The sequence below is a fragment of the Pholcus phalangioides genome, unplaced genomic scaffold (genome assembly GCF_987345545.1).
Source record: "Pholcus phalangioides strain wild (caught in Gottingen) unplaced genomic scaffold, Ppha-v1.0 ptg000021l_1, whole genome shotgun sequence".
Taxonomy (NCBI): domain Eukaryota; kingdom Metazoa; phylum Arthropoda; class Arachnida; order Araneae; family Pholcidae; genus Pholcus; species Pholcus phalangioides.
Genome location: NW_028301614.1, coordinates 12746026 through 12766994, shown reverse-complemented (window position 1 = coordinate 12766994; position 20969 = coordinate 12746026). Strand labels below are relative to the sequence as shown.

General features: G+C 37.6%; 1 protein-coding gene across 1 annotated transcript in view; it reads left to right on the top strand.

Annotated features, from left to right (window-relative positions):
* Window positions 1-20969, top strand: part of Ge-1 (Enhancer of mRNA-decapping protein 4 homolog Ge-1) — a 152624-nt gene that overhangs the window by 130870 nt on the left and 785 nt on the right. The window contains exons 21-24 of the mRNA XM_089249021.1: window positions 2998-3163; window positions 6652-6805; window positions 10679-10880; window positions 15846-16009. Coding sequence (XP_089105147.1) covers window positions 2998-3163; window positions 6652-6805; window positions 10679-10880; window positions 15846-16009 — 686 coding nt within the window. The remainder of the gene's footprint in view (window positions 1-2997; window positions 3164-6651; window positions 6806-10678; window positions 10881-15845; window positions 16010-20969) is intronic.

Genomic DNA, 20969 nt, shown 5'->3' with positions numbered 1-20969 from the left:
TGAAAAAACAAAAAATAAAACAGTATTACTGTTCCTGTGGGGGGGGGGGAAGCCAATGTTGTTGATAAATATACAGTCAAATCTTGTTTCAATGAACTCGAAGAGACCAGAGAAATCACTTTGCTATAACAAGATTTCGTTTTAAAGGAATTCCAGATTCTTGCATTGTTCCTGCGGTAACTTATGTGGGGGATTAGAAAAGTGTTCGCTGAAACAAGATTTTTGCTATAACAGTATTCGTTAAAATGGAATTCGACTGTATTGAAACTCCACAAAAATTATAAAATATTTATTTGAACAATTTCTATGACACAAAACAAAAAATGGTAGTGATGCATCGTAAGATACATGAGCAAGCCGCCAGCTCCCGCTGGTGTGTCATCCACATGACTCCTTAAAAAGACACTCCTTGATTATACAGGACATTTGGCTCTCTGGGCTGTAACATGCTTTTTAACAATAATAAGCTGAATTTCCCCCCCCCCCCATTACGTGTTTTGACACTTCAAGATACTCATTGATATGAACCGTGTGTACGAGAAATTCTCATATTTTCTCATAATTGTTATTTTGAATTTTTTTCACAATAATAAATTTCACATAGTAATTCATAATTTTGACTGAAATTGGGGATGAAGTCAATTTGGATGATTCAGGGGTACAAGAGCTGCGGTAATAGCGCCAAACTGCGCTAAAATGGTTGTCTTGCTACATGGTGCACCAAGGTGCCGAATCCCTGTGCATTTGTGCCAATTTTTGTTTGTGGTTTGCAGAGGTACCGCTAATGCACTGTAGTGCATCAAATACCCGGTATTTAGGAAAAAGAAGCATGAAAATTTTGTTCACAGGTCGCGTTCTTTCAGAGACAAGGAAAAAGATACAGAGGGAGAGCTTCAATTTTTTTCACTTCACACCATTTACCATTTACCACAATCATGTTATCTCGTGACCTTTGAAAGTAGTTCTACTACCTTGAAGTACAAAGTCCTGTACTGTTATTGATATAACCCGTGGGCTATCGAAATCCCTGAATGAATATGCCGAATTTTCCGATTTGGAGAGTATTTTTTCTCCTTCGGGTTGTATACTGAAAATAACGGTAATTTCGTTGCTACTGACCTGCTTTCAAAGACAGCATAAATTCGCTTTATTTCCCACAAGATTGCACATGCGCCCTTGCGAAGAATCGAAAAGAGGATTGGTTTATTCGTTTAAATTACCGAAATTTTTCAGAGATCATTGGGAAAAATGGGATCTGTAAAAACTTCAACTAAAATATCCGTAGTTTTGTTATGTAGCCACTATGCGATCATGTGGTTATCGTCAGTGATTGCCGATCATGATAATTTCACATTGCAAAAATCCGGATTTGGTGAACAGGAGTGGCTCAAGGAGAAAAATCTCTATCCAATCAGAATTATTTTTGGCACTACTTTTTTTTTTTTTTTGGTCGACAAATATTTTTCACCTTTTCAACTGTATTTGGCACCCCTTCTAGAGCAGCGCCCATTATGGTTGCATGGTCCGCCCCTGCATTGGTGGGCGAGGGGCATGCTCTTAACAATAGTCAAAGGATAGAGTTTGTGCTAGGAGCATGCTCATTTTATACATAACTTCTGTGAGATACCTATTATATATAAATGTCCTACCTTTCCGAAACATGTCGGAGAGAATGAAATGTTCGCACCCTCTCTTCTTGTTTTTCGCACTCCCTCAAGTATTGTGGGATGTTGCTTAACATTGTATCACCAACAGCACATTGTATCACCTAGAAACAGCACTCAAAATTTTGTCAGTTTTGGTGAAGGCTTTTTTATCTTTAGCACATGGTAACGCAGACAGTGAAAGAGAGCTCAGTGTTAACAAAAGTCTGTTTGAACAGTGAAAAATCTGTCCATCTAATGCTTTAATGGAATAAGGCTCACAAAATCTTTTGTTCAAGGGCAATTTGAAAAAAATTGTCATTGAGATGCGGAACTTCTGAAAGCAACTGGTGATTCATATAGAAAATATTGTAATAGGCTTCAGGCTGAGAAAACAGCAGAAAAAAAAGAAATATTTTTAATCGATTAACATGCTATTATGGTGAAAAATTGTTTAAGTAAATAAGGCATTTATATTTTTCTTGTTTTTTTGCATTTCACTTTTTTAAATTTAATCATTTCTTTAAATTCTGTGACAAGCTTACTTTTTTTCACGGAAGCGCTTATTGTATTCTGCACACACTTTTTTTGCTATATCAGGATGAATAAGATTTTGGTGTTCAAGCAGCAGAAATTCTTGCAGCCTAGGTTTTCAGTATGCATGGTGGTTAATTTGAGAAGAGTCTAATAATTTTTATTTGTCATTTCAGTAATGCTTGTTTTAGTAGTGACAGATAAGATAATTCAGAAAAAATCTAAATGGACTTTAATTTGTGAAGGAAATTTGTTAGAATTATTTGTTCCAACAACTTTTAGCAAAACTTTTGGCATTTCACAAAAAATTACTCCTTATATTGCAGATATTGTTAGTTTTTAGTTCTGCTCCATTTTCAAAATATCTGCTCCAAAAATGAATGTTTGCTCTCCAAAATGGGTGAGGGGCACTTGCACCCCTGATAATTTATAAACTGTTATAGTGAATATGTTTATAAATTTACCATAAATATTCCTCTTACATATTTCTCATGTTCAACACAAACCCATGGTTTGTTACATGTGAATTACATCGAAGTTTTTTTTTTTCACTTAAAGAGAACTTGGTTGAGGGGGAAAAAAATGAGTTCCGCTACAAACTCAAAAATTGTTTCTTAAAACATGAGCACTGGCAGATATTCCAAAACGTCTGGTGTTATAAGCAGTTGACAAAATTCACGAATGAGTTTCATGGTTCTGGGGGGGGGGGGGGGGGGTTGATGTATGATTTTCAGAAAAGTGAGGGTTCATAAGCTTAAATCAGTGTAATTGTAATTTTTTTTTTTTCTTCTCATCTCAGACTTATGTTTGTGTTTTCCAGGCATTTGGTGATAACTTGGCTCAAGCATCTGCCAACTTACTTCAGCAAAGCATTCAAATTGCTTGCAAAGAGGTTTTTCAAAATCATGTTGTTGGCTCCTTAGACAAATGCTGCCAGTTGTATTTCTCACAGTTAAATGAAGTCTTCACTCAGGGTGTCCAAGAGTGTAAGTCAAATGAATTGCAAATTATATACAGTCAAAACCTATTATAATATACCTCAAAGGACTAAAAATTTGTTTAACTGCAGGGTATAATTTGCAGGGTTTTGACATTATTCAGAAACAGTGCATATACAGTCAAACCTCGTTAACGAGTCACTCTTGAGAGAGCAAAAATGACTTAGTAAGCGGAGTGACTCATTAAACGGAGTAAGCCATAGCTGTGCCAATTCCTGCCTGAGGACAATTGGGACTTCCCAAAAGTGACGCGATAAGCGAAGTGACGTATTAACCAGGTGATGCACTAATGAGGTTTGACTGTATGTATGTATATATGTTACCGTAAATGTGTGATAAATTAATGGTTATGCATAATTGTCAATCATCTTGGTAAATTCAAATTTCCCTACATTTATCATATTGCATAATTTCCAAATGAAGTTATTAATTTTGATAAGTATGGGAAAAACTATCACCTTTTCTCTTCACTTCATGAATTTACATTTTTTGCCTGCACATGATACATACAATACAATACACATATTTCGTCATAAAAATTAAATGTAAAGAAGATAGAAAAATAAAGTTTCATCAGTCTTATTAATGTTGACTTTCCTCATATTTACAGGACTCCCACTCGTCCTACTTTTTCTTACTTTCTCGGTTTTGTCCTACTTTTCCTATTTTTTTTACCAAAACCTATCAACAAAATTCATATAATTGATTTTAATTGAAGAAGGAATCTGATATAATGCCAAATAATACAAATGTAGTGGATTGTAATTAATAATTCTGCCAATGCAGAAATTGTATCCTTTTTTAAAGTTATTTGTGGGGGGGGGGGGGTGTATGTGGACCATTTGTTTTATTAATTTTTCATTTGCTTAGTTTGAGTGTTCAACAAGTAGAGTAGTTATTGAAAACTTGTGTCTGGATGGAAAAAAAAAATTGTATTTACTACTTCATGATCTTGAACAGTAACTAGCATTCATCATTCAAAATTATGGTGCACATTTTCTGTATAGGTGACACAACAGTTTGTATAACAAAGCAGTTGGGTACATAGGCCTATTCTAGGTTTTGTGACTCTGATGATACCCAATAACATTAAATTGTCTTCTGTATTTTTAAGACATGCACAGCAAACCACTAGAAATGAAAGTGCTTCATTTGTCCAAAAATTATTACATTGGCTTTGAGCACTAATATTTAAACAAATCCTTTAAAAAAAGGTATGTACAATGCAATAAAATTATCGAGTTCACCTTGACTTATTTATATTGGACCTCGATGCTCGTCTTCAACTATGAAGGTTGCTATCAAGGTCCATGGGTTGAATCCGGGTATGGAACGTTAGAAGCAAGTTCTTTACGTACCAAACCTGGGGCGACCACAGATGGATGGAGCCTTCATTTCTCACCAACTCCTCTAGTTGGAAATTGCTGTATGGCGATATATGACCCCGGAGTTTGTGTGCTGTAAAGTAGTCCCCCCACCCCATCTTACTTTTTCTAATTTTTTGAGTGGGAGTCCTATATTTATCAACATGTGCAAACATAACCAACATTACTGATCAAATTTGTCATTTTAGACTTAGACTGATATTTATGCATAATGTCTGAAAAATTTAAATAATTCATTATTTGAATCATGACCATAAAGTTCCAGCAATAATCAGATTTTATCCACAAATATAAGTTACTACTCCAGAATAGGCCATTGAGATTTACATTCGTGTGCAAAATTAAGAGAATTAGCACATTATATTGAATTTGTGAAAAACTAGTGGACAGATTTTAATGAAATTTGGTACGAATACACAGTTAGAAAGAGATGTACCATACAAAAGTCATAGTATGCATGCATGATTTTCAGTAAAGCTCATTACTGCAGGAATGTCCAAAATCCATGTTGTAAGATTGAACTGAAAATGAGTCTAATATGGGGTATGGTCCCCTCTCACAGTCAGACAGGTTACACAGCACGATGGCATACTAGACACGAGGCAGTTGAGGAGTTCCCGTGGCAGTCAGTTCCACTCCGGCAGCAATGCAGTTTTCAGTTCCGGGATGGTTCTCGGAGGGGGATGGCGAGATGCAGTTGCCCTTCCAAGAGTGTCCCAGACATGTTCTATGGGGTTTAGGTTAGGAGATTGGCTAGCCAATCCATACGCCGAATATTCTCACTTTCTAGATAATAGTTGACCAGGTGAGCCGATGTGGATGAGTGTTGTCATCCATGAACAGGAACCGAGGGCCAACTGCGCCCCTGAAAAGTCAAACATAGGGTTCCAAGATCTCCTGTCTATACGGTCTAGCAGTCACGGACCCTGTGCCAAACACATGGGGGGGGGGGGGGCGTCAAACATTCCAACATGATGCCTGCCCAGACCATGACACCTCCCATAGTGGTCCGATTCCTTGATGTGGGAGGGATGGTATCGGGTATCAGGCTCTCTCCAGATGAGTGTACGTCAAGAATCAGTGTTCAGGCTGAATCTCGACTCGTCTGTGAAGAGCATGGTGCTCCATTGAAGTCTGGTCTAAAGCTGATGTTGTCTGCACCATGCTAAACGCACTCTCTTGTGTGCTGCAGTTAGTGAGATGTAAACAGCAGGTCTTCTGGCATAAAGCCCTCTCTCATGAAGCCTTCGGGCAACAGTAAGCTGTGAAACTCGAGTTCCAGTGGCAGCATGCATCTCACGCGAGAGCTGTGAGGCTGTTGCGGTCCTGTGGCGCCTCGCTGAAAGTGCCAAATAACGATCCTCATTGGTCATTGTGGCTCTTTGATGATTCTGTCAAGGTCTCGATATGGATCCAATGTCCTGAAACTGTTTCCACAAATTGCAGACAACATATCAAGCTCTGTAGCCACCTGCACTTGTAATTGCCCTGCCTCCAATCTACAGACAATTCCCCATCTCATTCAGTCATCCATACGTTTGTGGCTACTCATTTTACCTGATAGCTTATAAAATTTACCAAACTCTTGCGAGAAACACAGCGAATGTCACCAAGAAGTACGAGCACATGAATTGTGAAAAATGCCTCATGCCCTTATCTCTCCGTGGTCACAGCTCCACCCACACGTATGTGTACGCTTATGTATTTGACACTGAATATTCTGTGGCATTATTAGTACCTTTGGTTCAGTACTTTTTGTGAACACAGACACAATGTACAAATTCTCTTTATTTTGCACACGAGTGTATAAACATTCATGTTATTTCAACAGAAAGAGAAAAGAATGAAAGTCAACAGCACTTAGTTTCCAGTGCAAAATTTGTACCTTTCTCCCCAACCTATGAAATTTCGTTGTGATAATCTATGCCTGATAGCTTATACAATGATTATGAAGAATAACAACTTCCAGAAACATTTTTTCTTGCAGATTAGTCATGTACAAGTGACTGGAATATATACAAAAAAGTAAAATGTTTAAGGATTTCTTTTTTTAAAATACTTTTTTTTAATGTTTTTAATACTTTATTACAGACATAGAAAAATTGGAAAAGCATCAGCAGCTGATCCTTGCCAACTGTGAAGCTACCACAACTCGGTTTCAAGAGATGACTCAAAGATTAGTAGCTGACACGCAAAACCTATTGCATTCTGAAAGAATGCAAGCCGATGCTGTCATAGCCAATAGGTATGTCTTTGTGATTTGTTATATGTGTCCCATTGTACTCATTGCGAAGTGGAAGTGAATCAGATCATTTGTTTCCACGAGAATAAAAGCGTTCAAGCCATATACCAAGTATATTGATGCACAGCTTTCAATGAATGAAAGTTATTTTTTGTGAAGCAAATGATTGGGGCATTGCTATATTGCAATAGAATATTGTTAAAGGATATTTATAAATAGTGTTTTTTTATTTTTTTTATTGCTGCTTTTATTTATTTTGCTGAACGTAAAATAACATTGTTCACAGTAGAAAATGATAATTAGGGGAAAAAAGTCGCACATTTCTTGTAAATTGCGTGAAATCTGCAATCTTGGCATCAACTTCAGCGACATTGTGATCGACTTTGTGTCATTTGTTAGAGGTGTAGATTATAAGATTCTAGATTATAACCCTGAGAGAACAGATTTTATCATCTTATGTATCATATTTATTTTTAAAATATCATTATATATGATTTTAATCATGTTTTCAGTTACAATATGTGTAAAATTCATAAAAAAATGTGTGTAACTGTTGTGAATATATTTTTTATGAATTTATTAATCTAGAGGATTCTTGATATAGGAGTAGGATCCACCAATTCAATATAGGCCTGAAGGACATTTGCTCCTCACTTGGGGTCACGTTCTTGGAGCTTCCCGCATTTACCGATAGGTGGCTTCGTTCGGATGGGATCCATCTAAATAAGAGAGGGGTCTGGGAGGTTTACGATAGTCTTAGGTCAGGTTTTTTACTCCCAGACCACGTAGTCGGGAATGCGGGTTAGTTAATGATAATCACAACAGTACTGACGGGGAATTACCCACCTCTGACTTGGATGGCTTCTCGATTGACAACAAACCACCGGGCAAATTAAAATGTGTGTTAATAAATGCCAGGAGCTTGGGTAATAAGAAAGATTTTTTAGAAACTATGATAGTTGTGGAGGACTTGGATCTTATAGCCATTACAGAATCTTGGGCAAACGATGGGGATGAATCTTTCTTACACATCTCCGGATACGATAATTTTTTGAGAAATAGATCTGATAGGAAAGGGGGTGGAGTGTTTATATACGTGAAATCATGTTTCAAGGCTAGAGAGTGTAACGTGCAGAGAAGTGATATTGAAACCATATGGGTTGAACTTGAGAACAAAAGACGTCATAAGCTTATTGTTGGGGTTTGTTACAATCCACCGAATAGGGATCAAAACTATATCGCCAAAATGCATGATGAAATTTCCTACAGGTGTAAGCGAAAGAGGGTTCTCATACTAGGGGATTTCAATTACCCGGGTATTGATTGGGAGAACCTTTCATCTGGAAATCAGTATGAAAGAGACTTTCTTAAGTTGGTGCTCGAAAATTTTTTGTATCAGCATGTATCAGAAGCCACTAGGGGTACTGCTATTTTGGATTTAGTTCTTACTAGTTCTGAGGATCTAGTTGAACATGTTTCGGTGGGGGAAGAGTTTTCTTCCAGTGATCATCGTATCGTCAGATTTCACTGTAACTTTTCCTCGGGTAAGGTTGATAACAAAAGACTGGTTCCTTGTTTTCGGAGAACTAACTTTGATGTTTTGCGAAGAAGGTTAGCGGAAGTTTTCAAAGACCGGTTGGAATCAGTAGGGGTGGTAAGTCAATGGGAAGAATTTAGTACGAAGCTGTCCTCTGTTTTGCACGACGTCATACCCTTTGTTCGAAAAAAGCGTGTTTGTACATCACACCCTCTATGGTTCACGGATAGCGTGCGGAACCTTTATCTTGAAAAGAAAAGAGCATTCAGAGAGTATAAAAGTGGACGAGGTGACCTATCATTGTTTACTGATAAAAGAAGACTGTTGAAGAAAGCGATAAGGGATAGTAAAAAGCAAGTTGAATCTAGGTTGGCAGATAACATTGGCTCTGACCCAAAATCATTTTTTCGATACGTCAATAATGGATGTAAGGGGACAGTTGGCCCCCTCTCGATAGGAGGCTCAAAAGTAGAGAGCAATGTAGGCATGTGTAGTGCTTTCAATGACTTTTTCGCGTCGGTTTTTAATGGAGATAATGATATTCGATATACGGGTGTTGCATGGGGTAATAAAACGCTCAACGATATTCAAGTTGAAGACGTGGAGGTCCTAAATCTTCTAAGAAATGTATGTGCAAGCAAAGCACCAGGACCAGATGATATCTATCCCAGGGTTCTCAGGGAAGGTGCTAATGAATTGTTGGGGCCAGTCGCACAGATATACAGGAGTAGTGTTGCTGAGGGTATCGTCCCGAGAGATTGGAAACTGGCTAACGTTGTTCCGATATTTAAGAAGGGTAGTAGAGAAGTGGTGTCTAATTATCGTCCAGTGAGTTTGACGAGCTCCCTCTCGAAAATTTTGGAAATTATCATCAAAAGGCAGTTTGTGAAGTGGATAGACGAGAATAATGTATTGTCGGATAATCAGCATGGGTTCAGGAAGGGGAAGTCATGTGTAACTAACCTCCTTTGCTTCTATGATTACGTGACTAAGGCTTTGGGTAAGAGCAAAAATGTCGACGTTGTTTACCTTGATTTCCAGAAGGCATTCGATCGGGTCCAACATGGCAAACTCTTGAAGCGTTTACACGAGATTGGAATAGGGGGCAACTTGCTGAATTGGATAGAATCGTGGTTAAGAGATAGGTCGCAACGAGTTATGGTGAACGGGGAATTCTCTGGTTGGACAGACGTCACAAGTGGAGTTCCTCAGGGAAGTGTCCTTGGCCCCATACTTTTTTCACTTTTTATCGACAAACTCGATCAGGGTATCGATGGAATTACTAGCAAATTCGCAGATGATGTGAAGCTAATGGGGGTAATCGGAAATGAAAGCGATAGGGAGTTGCTCCAGACCAACTTAAACAAGATTGCAGCATGGGCAAATGAATGGAGCATGACGTTTAGCGTAGATAAGTGCATGGTCGCTCATTTTGGTTCGAACAACCCACGGTTCTCTTACGAGTTGAATGGTGTCACTATCCCGGATGCAACTAGAGTCACCGATTTGGGAATTCTCATTGACGAGCGACTTAAGTTTTCTGAACATTGTTCAGCGGTTGTCAAAAAATCGAATAGAATGCTTGGTCTAATTTTCAAAAAGGTCTCTTCGCGTTCTCCTAAAGTCATTCTTCCGCTTTTTCGAGGCTTAGTTCGTCCTGGACTGGAGTATGCTGTAAGGTTTTGGAGACCATACCTACAGAGGGACATAGACTTGGTTGAAGGGGTGCAGAGAAGAGCTACGCGTGTCCTTATTGGCACACGGGGCTTGAGGTATGAAGAGAGACTTCATTTTTTGAATATGTTTACACTGGATGAACGCAGGTGTCGAGGAGATATGATCGAAGTGTTCAAAATTTTCAATGGGATGGATAGGATGGACCATGAACTTTTAGTACACCGCCAATCGACTGCTTTTACAAGGGGACACCAGTATCGATTGGTGAGGGACAATGCAAGGTTATGGTGTCGCAGGGAATTTTTCTCCAATAGGGTTGTTAATAAATGGAATAGCTTACCCCCGGAGGTAGTAAATTGTAACACAATTGACACGTTTAAAAAGAAATACGATAAACATGTTGGGGTAAATCGAGAAGCTATCCATTCTTAGAATAAGACAACCATAAGTATTCTTTATGGGCATTGTATAATATTTTATCATGTGTATATATTGTTTGTAATTTGTGTTAATTGCATTTTTAATTGGGTTGCTGTATTTTTGAAACATATGACAACCATATTTTTATGGGCATCTTTTTATCAGCCACCTCGTTGGGCATTTTGCCTGTTGTGGCGTTGTATTTGTATTTGTATTTGATGTTTTTTTTTCTCTTTTTTCAGGCAGCATGAAGTTCTATTGTCCAAAGTCAAGCAAACCGTTCAAGAGGCTGTACAGAGAGCTGTTGCAGAGAATGCTTCTTCCATTGCCGCAGTTGTCAGATCTCAAGCGTCTACTCCTGCTCCACAGAACGAAGCAACAGCAAGCCCACAACAGTTGCTCCACTTAGCTAGGCAAGGCCAAATCAATGAAGCGTTTCAAAAGGTATTGTGATGAATTTTGAATTTTTAAAATTTTATTGTATGATTCCTTATTTTGAGATCAAGTTTAAGCTCTTCTCTTAGGCTTGAGGCATAATATTTTTGAAACGCTTCAAGGACTATAGATCATATGAGTTTAAAAACCAAGTTTCTTATGAGTCATAATTCAAATTAGTATAAAACAGTAGCAACCATCAAACAGAACTTCGCATCATCTTTTTTCACATAGACAGCCATTTATTGTGATATTGATCATGAAGGTAATAATTTTTTCAAGGTTTATTGTCATTTATTTTATTCTGGATGGATAGAGGTCAAATTTAAATTTAATTTACAGCAGTATTAGGTGTGCATTATAATTCTTGGCTCTTTTCACCATCTGTGCTGATTGTAACAAAACAGAACTAATCCAGTTAGAGACAGACAGACATGACTGCTGACCGCCCATTTTAGGAGGGTTTGTGCTCTTTTCCAGAGGAATGGACTGTCTCAGAGACAGTTCATCCCCAATCATACCTATTCATATTTATCAGGCCTGGCACTGTAATAGCTTTTGATGATTGATTCACATTATTCAATGATAGATGGTAAAACTGATACCTTCAGTATATACTTATCTTCAATGGTTATCTTTATAGTCAAGGTAGTGATATCAATGTTATTTGGACATTGTATGATTGATATTTATGTCTGATGCTATAATAGCTACTGTAACAACGATGTCATTGCTTTAGGCAACGTGTTTAACTTGTCATGGTGTCCCCCCCCCCCCCCCATCATTTGTTTGCATGCCTTATCCATCCTAAATTTTGGGAGCGAAAGATTAAATTCTGAACAGCAAACATTAAATTTTGAACAGCAAACATTAAATTCTGAACAGCAAACATTAAATTCTGAACAACAAAGATAGATAAAATAATGAGATTGATAGTAATATTCTCAGCCACCTCGTTGGGCATTTTGCCTGTTGTGGCGTTGTATTTGTATTAATAACGAAGATAGATAAATTCTGAACAGCAACTGGAGGCAAGGAACTTTTGAAAAAAGTAGTCATTTGTGATTTTACAAACTGTGTATGCTTTCCATAAATTTACTTTAGTGATATTTTTCAAAGTAATTTCAATCCAATAATATGGGAATGAGTGTTAAACACAGTGTAACTTCACTACAACAGTGCTCAATATAGCAATAAATCCCTCTACTATGATATATATTTTTTTCATCTGCACAGTATTGTTATACAGAGATTTCACTATCTGAAATCAGGACTTGACAAATAAAAAAAATATTTAGACACCAGTGAAATTTCCTAGTAGCCAAGCATGCTTTTTTCTCATGAAAAACAGTCCTTAATATGTTTGTGACTTTCTGAGACCTAATGACCCCCCCCTGCCCTTTTCATGTTGAAAGACATTCTGTAAATAAATCGGAAAATTTTTGTTTCAACCTTATACTCCAATTTAAAATCCCATGTAGGAAATTTAATGCTCCGATACAAATTTTCTGGTCACCATGGTGCCTGGGATTTGTCAAGCCCTGTCTGAAATTCTCAAAAGCTTGTGAATGTGTTGAAATTCTTCCAAGTTGTTCCACAATTTCAACGGGTTTAAAAAGAAATTTTGAAGTTTTAAAGGTAATTTAAAGATTATGGGTCATTCCCAAAAAAGTATACATTCCACATTTTTGAAATGAAAAATTCAAAATTGAATTTCAAAATAAAACTGATCTCAAATTATAGCCAATGACTTGAAGTTTGATATTTCATAAATATTTTTTACTTTTATTTTGTAATATTTTATTTTTTGGGTTTCATGATTAAAAATCATGGATTTTGTCTACTGTTACGTAAACCAAAAAAAAAACAAAAAAACCCCACTATAAAAAAAATTATTATTTCTGCTGTTTTTATCTCTTAAAATAATGAAATCAGCTTATTTCTTACACATATGCTGAAAAAATGCAGTTTAAAATTTTTTTGACTTTTTTTTTCTGTTTTGATGGTTTTTCATGATTTTTTCGAAATAGCACATGGAAAAGCTTTTTATGTATATTTAGCTACTTAAAATCAAAACTTTTTATTTGTGACAGACAATGGGTTGATAATTTATAATTTAACATATTAGTTTGAAGTGTTCTTAAATTTTTCTGCCAGTTAACTACAAAAATGCTTCCCGTGACAGAGTGGACATCATTGTAACAGAGTACACAGAAATGTTTAACTGAGAGAAAGATATCTCAAATATTCTAAATAGGCCATGCAAATACACTTTTATTTTCCCAAAAATTGTATACAAAATGTGATAGGTGACCCAGAAACTCATCTTATAACCTTTGAAAAACATCCATCCCATGACCAAATTCTAAAAACATGTACACCATTTTTCGTAGTTTGAATATTGGTCTGGTAAAATTATTAAAATCTGGTCAAAGTGGACACTGGACTTGCTCAGCTGTATTTTATATTATCAAGATGATTTTTCTTTTATTTCAAAGTTTTTGTTGAAATTGAATAGTAATTCGATGTTGGTAATAAATCTCATGTTTATGCCTCTCATATAAGTGATCCAGATTGGACTTGGGCCTGGAAACAAAAATATAAGAAGATAATGGTTCCGTCCCATAAAATACAGTATATTGTCATATAACAACCTTCACTCATACTAAAATGTCCCTTATGACACATCTCCATGGATCTGTGCCTGGCAGTGATTTTAATGATCTGTACTACTGTACTTTCGTATTGAACTGAAAAAATAACATGATGGAGAATGTGGTAAAGGGTTTAAATTGAATAGATAACTTATTAAATTCAATTGAAACCTTGAAAACCTTTTAGCTAAGAAAAATTTACTTTAAACCGTAGTTTCCATTCTATTGCATTGCTTGAGTTTTTGGAAGACATAACAGAGTGGGGACAAATCAGCCTAAATTATTTTTTTTTTCATTATAAATTTAAATGAATGATGAAAACTTTTTTTATATTTTGGAGCATATCTAGATGAAAAAAAATATTTATGAAATGACGTAACAGAGTGGACATCCATCAGAGAAAAATCTGGTATTAAAGACAATGTGAATATTAAGTCGTTTTGCAAAAGTCATCCAAAATTGTTGATTTAGCATTAAAAGTAAACCTTTCAATGAGCTCAAAAGTGTTATCAGATTTCATCTGAAATAAAAATATAATTCCCAAATGACACCGTAACAGAGTGGACATTTTAAAATGGGAAAATTTTCGGGGATGAACAAAAAAATAGTTTTTTATAAGAAAAAAAAAAATTTTCACAATTTTGTTCTTCTATAGAACATATATAAAACGTGATTCCAAGTTTTTTGAAAAAAAATTCCAGAGATTTGCACCAAGTCTTTTTGTTTAACACTTTTTCAAGCTGGGACAGCCAGATTTTGAGGTTTAGCAACAATGATTTTTTAAAAAAATTAGATGCTATCTGAAACAAATTAAGAAATACCATATGACGGAGAATTAAATGAAATATTGTAGAAAAAAAATTTAAATTACTACCAGAGTGCTCTGAAAGCTTGTAAAAAAATTCTAAAGTCTCGGAAATGGTTTGTACACTTTTTTGGGAATGACCCGTATATAATCATAGATGAAGGATAAGTGATTAATAAACTCCTAGTAACAGCAGTAAATTATTATTATTTTTATTTTTCAAGCCGTGCGCAACTCAGGTCTATCGCCCGCCATGGGCAATTTACTACCTCGTGAGTTGTGCCGGAAGTGTAACTATGTGTACCTAACAGTCTGAGTGCGTATCTAGTGTTGTGTATGATTTTTTAGTGCTGCCATCTATATCTCAGAAGTGACGTGAGTGAAGTGTAATGACTGAATGTTTGTACTGTTTATAGGACTGTTGCTCTCTGCGGCGAAACTTTTTAACAGGGAGATCGGCTGGCATTTGCGCCTCGAATTTGGGAACCACAGAAAACCAACTTCAGCCGACCACCAGTGTGGTGACGGTGGGGCTCGAACCCGGGTCCCCGCGATGCGAGTCCGTCACTATGACCACTCGACCACCACAGCGGCAGTAAATTATTATTATTTTTATTTATTTTTTCAAACCGAGCACAACTCAGGTCTATTGCCATAGGCAATTTACTACCTAGTGAGTTGTGCCGGAAGTGTAAGTGCGTGTACCTAATAGTCTGAGTGCGTATCTAGTGCTGTGTATGATTTTTCAGTGCTGCCATCTATATCTCAGAAGTGAAGGGAGTGATATGTAGTGACTGAATATTTGTACTGTTTGTAGGACTGTTGCTTTCTGTGGCAAGACTTTTTAACTGGGAGATCGGCTCGCATTTGTGCCTCGAAGTTGGGAACCACAGAACACCAACTTCAGCCGACCACCACTGTGGTGACGGTGGGGCTCGAACCCGGTTCCCCGCGATGCGAGTCCATCACTATGACCACTCGACCACCACAGCGGCAGTAAATTATTATTGCATGATTACGAAATGAAGTAATTTAGTGTTAACCAGTTTTTTCGATTTCCTCTGCATCAACTGTAAAAAAACCTATTTCTTACGGCCAGCTTTTTCTACCTCAGAAGAAACTTTCTAACTCTGATTGCGAAAGACATGTCAAGTATTGGTAGTGTTTAATGTAGTAGTATAATGTTTCCAGAACTGGTTTAACATTAATATAACTGATTATTTATTACTTTAAATGTGGAGATACATAATCTAAGCACTGGCGTGAAAATGCACGAATATCTTACTTGCTGGAGACACAAAAACATTGTGTTGTGTTTACAAAAGCACCGTTGCCACTATGTGATAGCAAAATAACATCTTTAGGTTTTAGCCTTTTAAATGGCTAAGTATATTTATTACATTTATCTTAACCAATTTTGTTGCTATGAGGTGATCCTCATAATGTTGTGAATATACAATATGTTTTTTATTTTCCATCCTAATTTTTAGAGATGTGTTTGATATTTATTTCTAGGCACTTTGTGCAGTGGATGTGAAGTTGGTCTTATTTTTATGCGAGAATGTGAGCGTGGATCAAGCATTTGGGCCAGATGCTGCACCCCTTGCACAGCATGTTCTCCTCTCTCTCATCAGTCAGTTATCTGGAGATCTGTGTGAGAAGACAGAGATCAAAGTCAGGTAAATCTATATGTATTTACTTTATTGCAAAAGTTAAAGTGAAACATTAGCTGATATTTATAGCTTGGCCACAATATTAATATTTTTGGTAATTTCATTAAGTGAAATTACAAGTTTTTGTATAAACAATCCAGTTCAAAAGCCAAACTTATGTAAATATAACTACAGATTCTTACAAAGTTTCCAAAATAGGGTAATGAGCAAAAGTTGTTTGGCATAAAAAGCCTATTTTTCATGGGCAGAATTTTATAGGCATTGGTCCAATTAGTATTGAAAAAAAAAACTAATTTGTGAAAGAAACGGGAAAGCTGTATCTGATATAAGTGCTGCTCTAGTGAATGATTTCGTCATAAAATCTGAAGCTAGTCAATTTTGTGGTGGCTGCTTCCTTTCAATTGTGTGAAAGTCTTTGAACTCAATCAATTTTATCTTGTACATTAAAAACATCTTTGGTGGATGCCAGTGGGACAAAAAAATTTGACTATAAAGATTGGTTTCGCAAACAAAGGGGTTCCTATTGAAACCTTTAAAATTATTCATTTTGAAATAAACTCTTTTAATTGCATAAATTAGAAATTGCTTGTGAAACTAGTGTTGTGCCTACTTTTGTACAAATACATAATTTAATTTACAATAAAACCTAAAAAAAAATTGCCAGTCTTGTCAATAAGCTGCTCCCAGAAAATGGCCTGAAAAAACTGTTAACTGGGAAACATGTATGTTGTTTCGTTTAAGCCGCTGTATTTTTGTTCAAAGTATGATGAAGCCCTACCAATTAAATAGAACTTTATTTTGTATGTTTCACTCACCATTCAAATTTTCCTTTAGAGTTTTACAATAATACTGATCAACATGATTAACAGATCAAATATTAGGTATTATCCTTTAGTACAGGCATATTTTTTAATGAAAATTAGAACAAACAAAATTGTTTATTTTCATTAAAATCCCTCGAAGTCAGAAAACCAGAAAACAAGAAATTTTTGAATAGGTAAGTGGGTTCAAATGAGTCGTAAGAGCTAAAAATCAACTTTTGAAGCAATAATAAGGCACAGCTCTATTACAGAAACTTCATATGAGGAATCACATATATATGGGATGAAGAGAGAATATTTGAACAAAGGGAATGTTTATCTCTACAGGAGTTCTAGCTCAATGGAATGAATGATGAAAATAGTGGTCGTATCTGAGGGTGACCGTTAGGCAGGGCTTTGAAATGCATTATTTAAATATAATTTTACCAGGGAAAATATTATTTGGCCGCAAAAGAGGGGTTTTATCATGGTTAGCTTGTGAACAGGAGGATTTCCCTTAAACCCAGGGCCACATGTGTCAATCAAAGCTGGCCCAATACGTTCTTGGGTTGGTCATGGGCAAAGAGTGTGGCCGTGTTCCACAATTGGCAATGATGGTCAAATGTTGGAGGCTGGAAGATATTGGAAGACTGGCCAAACAGAACAACCAGTACCTTCCAGCTTTTAACACACTTTCGTTCTAACCGTGGGCTTGATCGAGTCAATTGGGAGGAAAGCCTTTTCCTGAGAACAATGGTGACAAGTCTCCCTGACAGGAGTTGTTACACTACAACTTTCAAATCAAATGTGCCGCCCTCATTCCAGATTTTCCAATTTGTCTGGCCACACATTGGTCAGAGACTGCCAACACTCATAACATGGAGAGTGCTTTGGAAGCAAATATTTGGAAGGAATATTGAGCCAAGCTAGGCCAGTATGTAGCCAGCCTATGTTGCTGCTGCTTCTTTGCATCAGGAGAAGGCAAATATTTGCGAATGACTGTTGGGCCAAGCTCGACATGAGTGTGGGCCATCTATCCTGAAAATGTTCATTATCAAAAATATCGGATGTATATCAAAATATCACGATATTTACGAACCCTGGGCCAGCTACTCTACTTGATGGAGTATACAGGGCTTCCACTTATTTTACTTTTTGGTAAAATGTCCTACTTTTCTTACTTTTTCACCAAAACCTATCAACAAAATTCATATAATTGATTTTAAATGAGGAAAGAATCATCGATATGATGCCAAATAATACGAATGTAGTGGATTGCAATTAATGATTCTGCCAAAGCAGAAATTGTATCGTTTTTAAACTTATTTGTGGGGGGGGGGGGGGTGTATGTATACCATTTGGTGGTTTATTAATTTTTCATTTGCTTTAGTTTGAGGGTTCAATAAGTAGAGTAGCCATTAAAACATCTGCCTGATTGAAAAAAAATAATTTTGTATTTACTACTTCATTGTCTTGGACAGTGACTAGCAGTCATCATTCAAAATTATGGTGCACATTTTGTGTATAGGTGACACAACAGTTTGCATAATAAAGCAGTTGGGTACATAGGCCTATCCTAGGTTTTGTGACTCTGATGATACCCAATAACATTCAGTTGTCTTCTGTATTTTTAGGGCATGCAGAGGCATAAGCAATAGTTGCAATGATCAGCAAGAGCTAGAAATGAAGGTGCTTCATTTGTCAAAAAACAATTACACTGACATTGAGCGCTAAAATTTAAACACATCCTTTTAAAAAAGGGATGGACAACGCAAAACCGATATAAATAAGTCAGGGCTATCTTGACTTATTTATATGGGACTGTGTGTGTGTGTAATTTACACATTTTGCACTGTGCTTTTATAGTGGTCTCAAAAGAGTGCCATTCTTAAAAAACTTACATGTCTTCTTATAATTTGCTCTGTGCATTGTCGAAGAGATTGGGCTGTGCAAGACTCCAAAAAAAAAATTAATTAATTATTATACACTCATTGCCATAAAAATTTGCGCACCATGAAATAATTGTGGGATCGAAACGAAAGTTGGCCTGAAGGTACATGTCGTGCAGATATGCAAATGATTAGAAATGCAGCGTGATTGCGCATTGCGTAATGCATAATGCCACTAGAGGGCGTTGAACTTTGTTCTCCTTGGAGTATAAAACAGGTAAGCAGAGCTTGCTGGAGTGTATTTAATCGTTTGCAAAGCAAATGCTGAGGTAGACATGCAGTTACGCCGCCATGGAAGACCATATGAGCAGTTGTCAGAGTTCGATAGGGGAAGAATCATCGGGATGATGGGATGGAGCTGGGTGGTCAGCTCGGCGAGTAGCTCGTCAACTAGGCCGTTCTGATTTTACTGTGAGGAGGTCTTGGGACCAGTGGGCAGAAGAGACGTCATTTACACGGCGACCAGGTTCAGGACGCCCTCGACAGACCAGTCGTCAAGAAGACTGTCACATCATCCGAAACGCACACGTAGAGCCAACTGCCTCATTGGCCGCTATCCAGACACAGGCAGCAGCTTCACTACGGACCCCTGTGTCTTCCCGAACCATCGCAAGGCGCCTGGCTGAAGGAGATCTGGTATCGCAGCACCCATTACGTGTGCTGCCAATGACACCCACCCACCAACGCCTCCGTTTGGAGTGGTGTCGAGCACGACGGGATTGGACTGCAACGGAATGGAACCAGGTCATCTTCAGCGACGAATCGAGATTCAACTTGAGCAGTGATGACAATCGTGTTCGTGTGTGGAAGCACCGTGGTGAACGCTTCAATCCTGCCTTCGCTTTACAGCGACACACCGCTCCCACAGCTGGTGTTGTAACGTTACCAGTTGGGCCCCTGTGGAAATCGTCCTTATTCTAGTCATTGTTTTACCTTTGTCTCCGGGATCGACCGGTAGGATCGTATGTCCGCCGATCGGCCGCCAATTTGCTATGTTTTGTTGCCAGATTCAATATTATAATGTTTACGATATTTCCTTTTCTCATGAAACTATGTAAATTAGATACAAGCTAATACCGCACCTTCAATGTTGTGATTGGTTCTTCAGTGAGGCATTGTGGGAATGCTGCTATATAAAAGCCAGCTAGAGATGTGCTGAGTTACGACTTCCTTGCTTACGACCGAATCAACGATTTAATCAGTAAGGTGTCACGCCCTGTCATGGTGTGAGCTAGATCGTCTCATAAATACAATGAAGTTACAATAGTAGAAGTGTGCCTTGGCACTTAACCGTCTCATCGCACGTAAGGTTTCAACGTCGTCGTGATCCAGTGATCGGTTAGTGGCCAGACCGGCCACCCATGGACCTTCATCTCCAGTTCCATGTGCAGTGGCTGAGCTTTCATCTCAACGTGTGTGTTTACACCAAAACCGTCTGAAGCTGGTGCCGACGAGTCCTTGGGGCAGACACCTGGGAGTATCTACCGGACGATGTGATAACACGTGAAACCTGGACACGGCGGTGAGATCGATTCATATTACTGTTTCATTGTGACAATGAGAGAAAAGCCTAACTGTGATGAAACGTTAATTAATAGTTTAGCATATAAAAAGCCTAATTGTGATAACGTTGATTAATGGTTTAACAATATAATTGAATAAATGTTATAGTTCTATCTGAACTTTGTCTATTTCATTGTTGTCATCCACCCAATGGTTACTGAGGGGGAAAATATTAAAGAACCGGGAGGTAACGACAACGATAGCGTTACATAAATTCTGGGGGCTCGACCTGGATCTGATCACGATAGCGTTACAGTGTCATGGTATGGGGTGATATTGCTTACGATACACTGTCACCCCTAATATTGATCCATGGCACAATGGCAGCCCAGCGGTACGTCCATAACATCCTTCAGCTGCATGTGTTGCCACTCATGGCAGGGCTCCCAGGAAACATTTTTCAACAAGACAATGCTAGGCAACACACCAAGGATGTCACAAGACTGCCTCTGCCACATTACCACCCTTCCCTGGCCTGCTCTATCCCCAGATTTGTCACCAATCGAGCATATATGGGATCATTTGGGACGGCAAGTTGGACACCCTACGAGGTTGGTTGAACTAGAGGCACATTTACAGCAACTGTGGAACGAGATGTCTCAGGACATCATACGGAACTTGTATGCCTCAATGCCCGCTCGTATCGCATCGTGC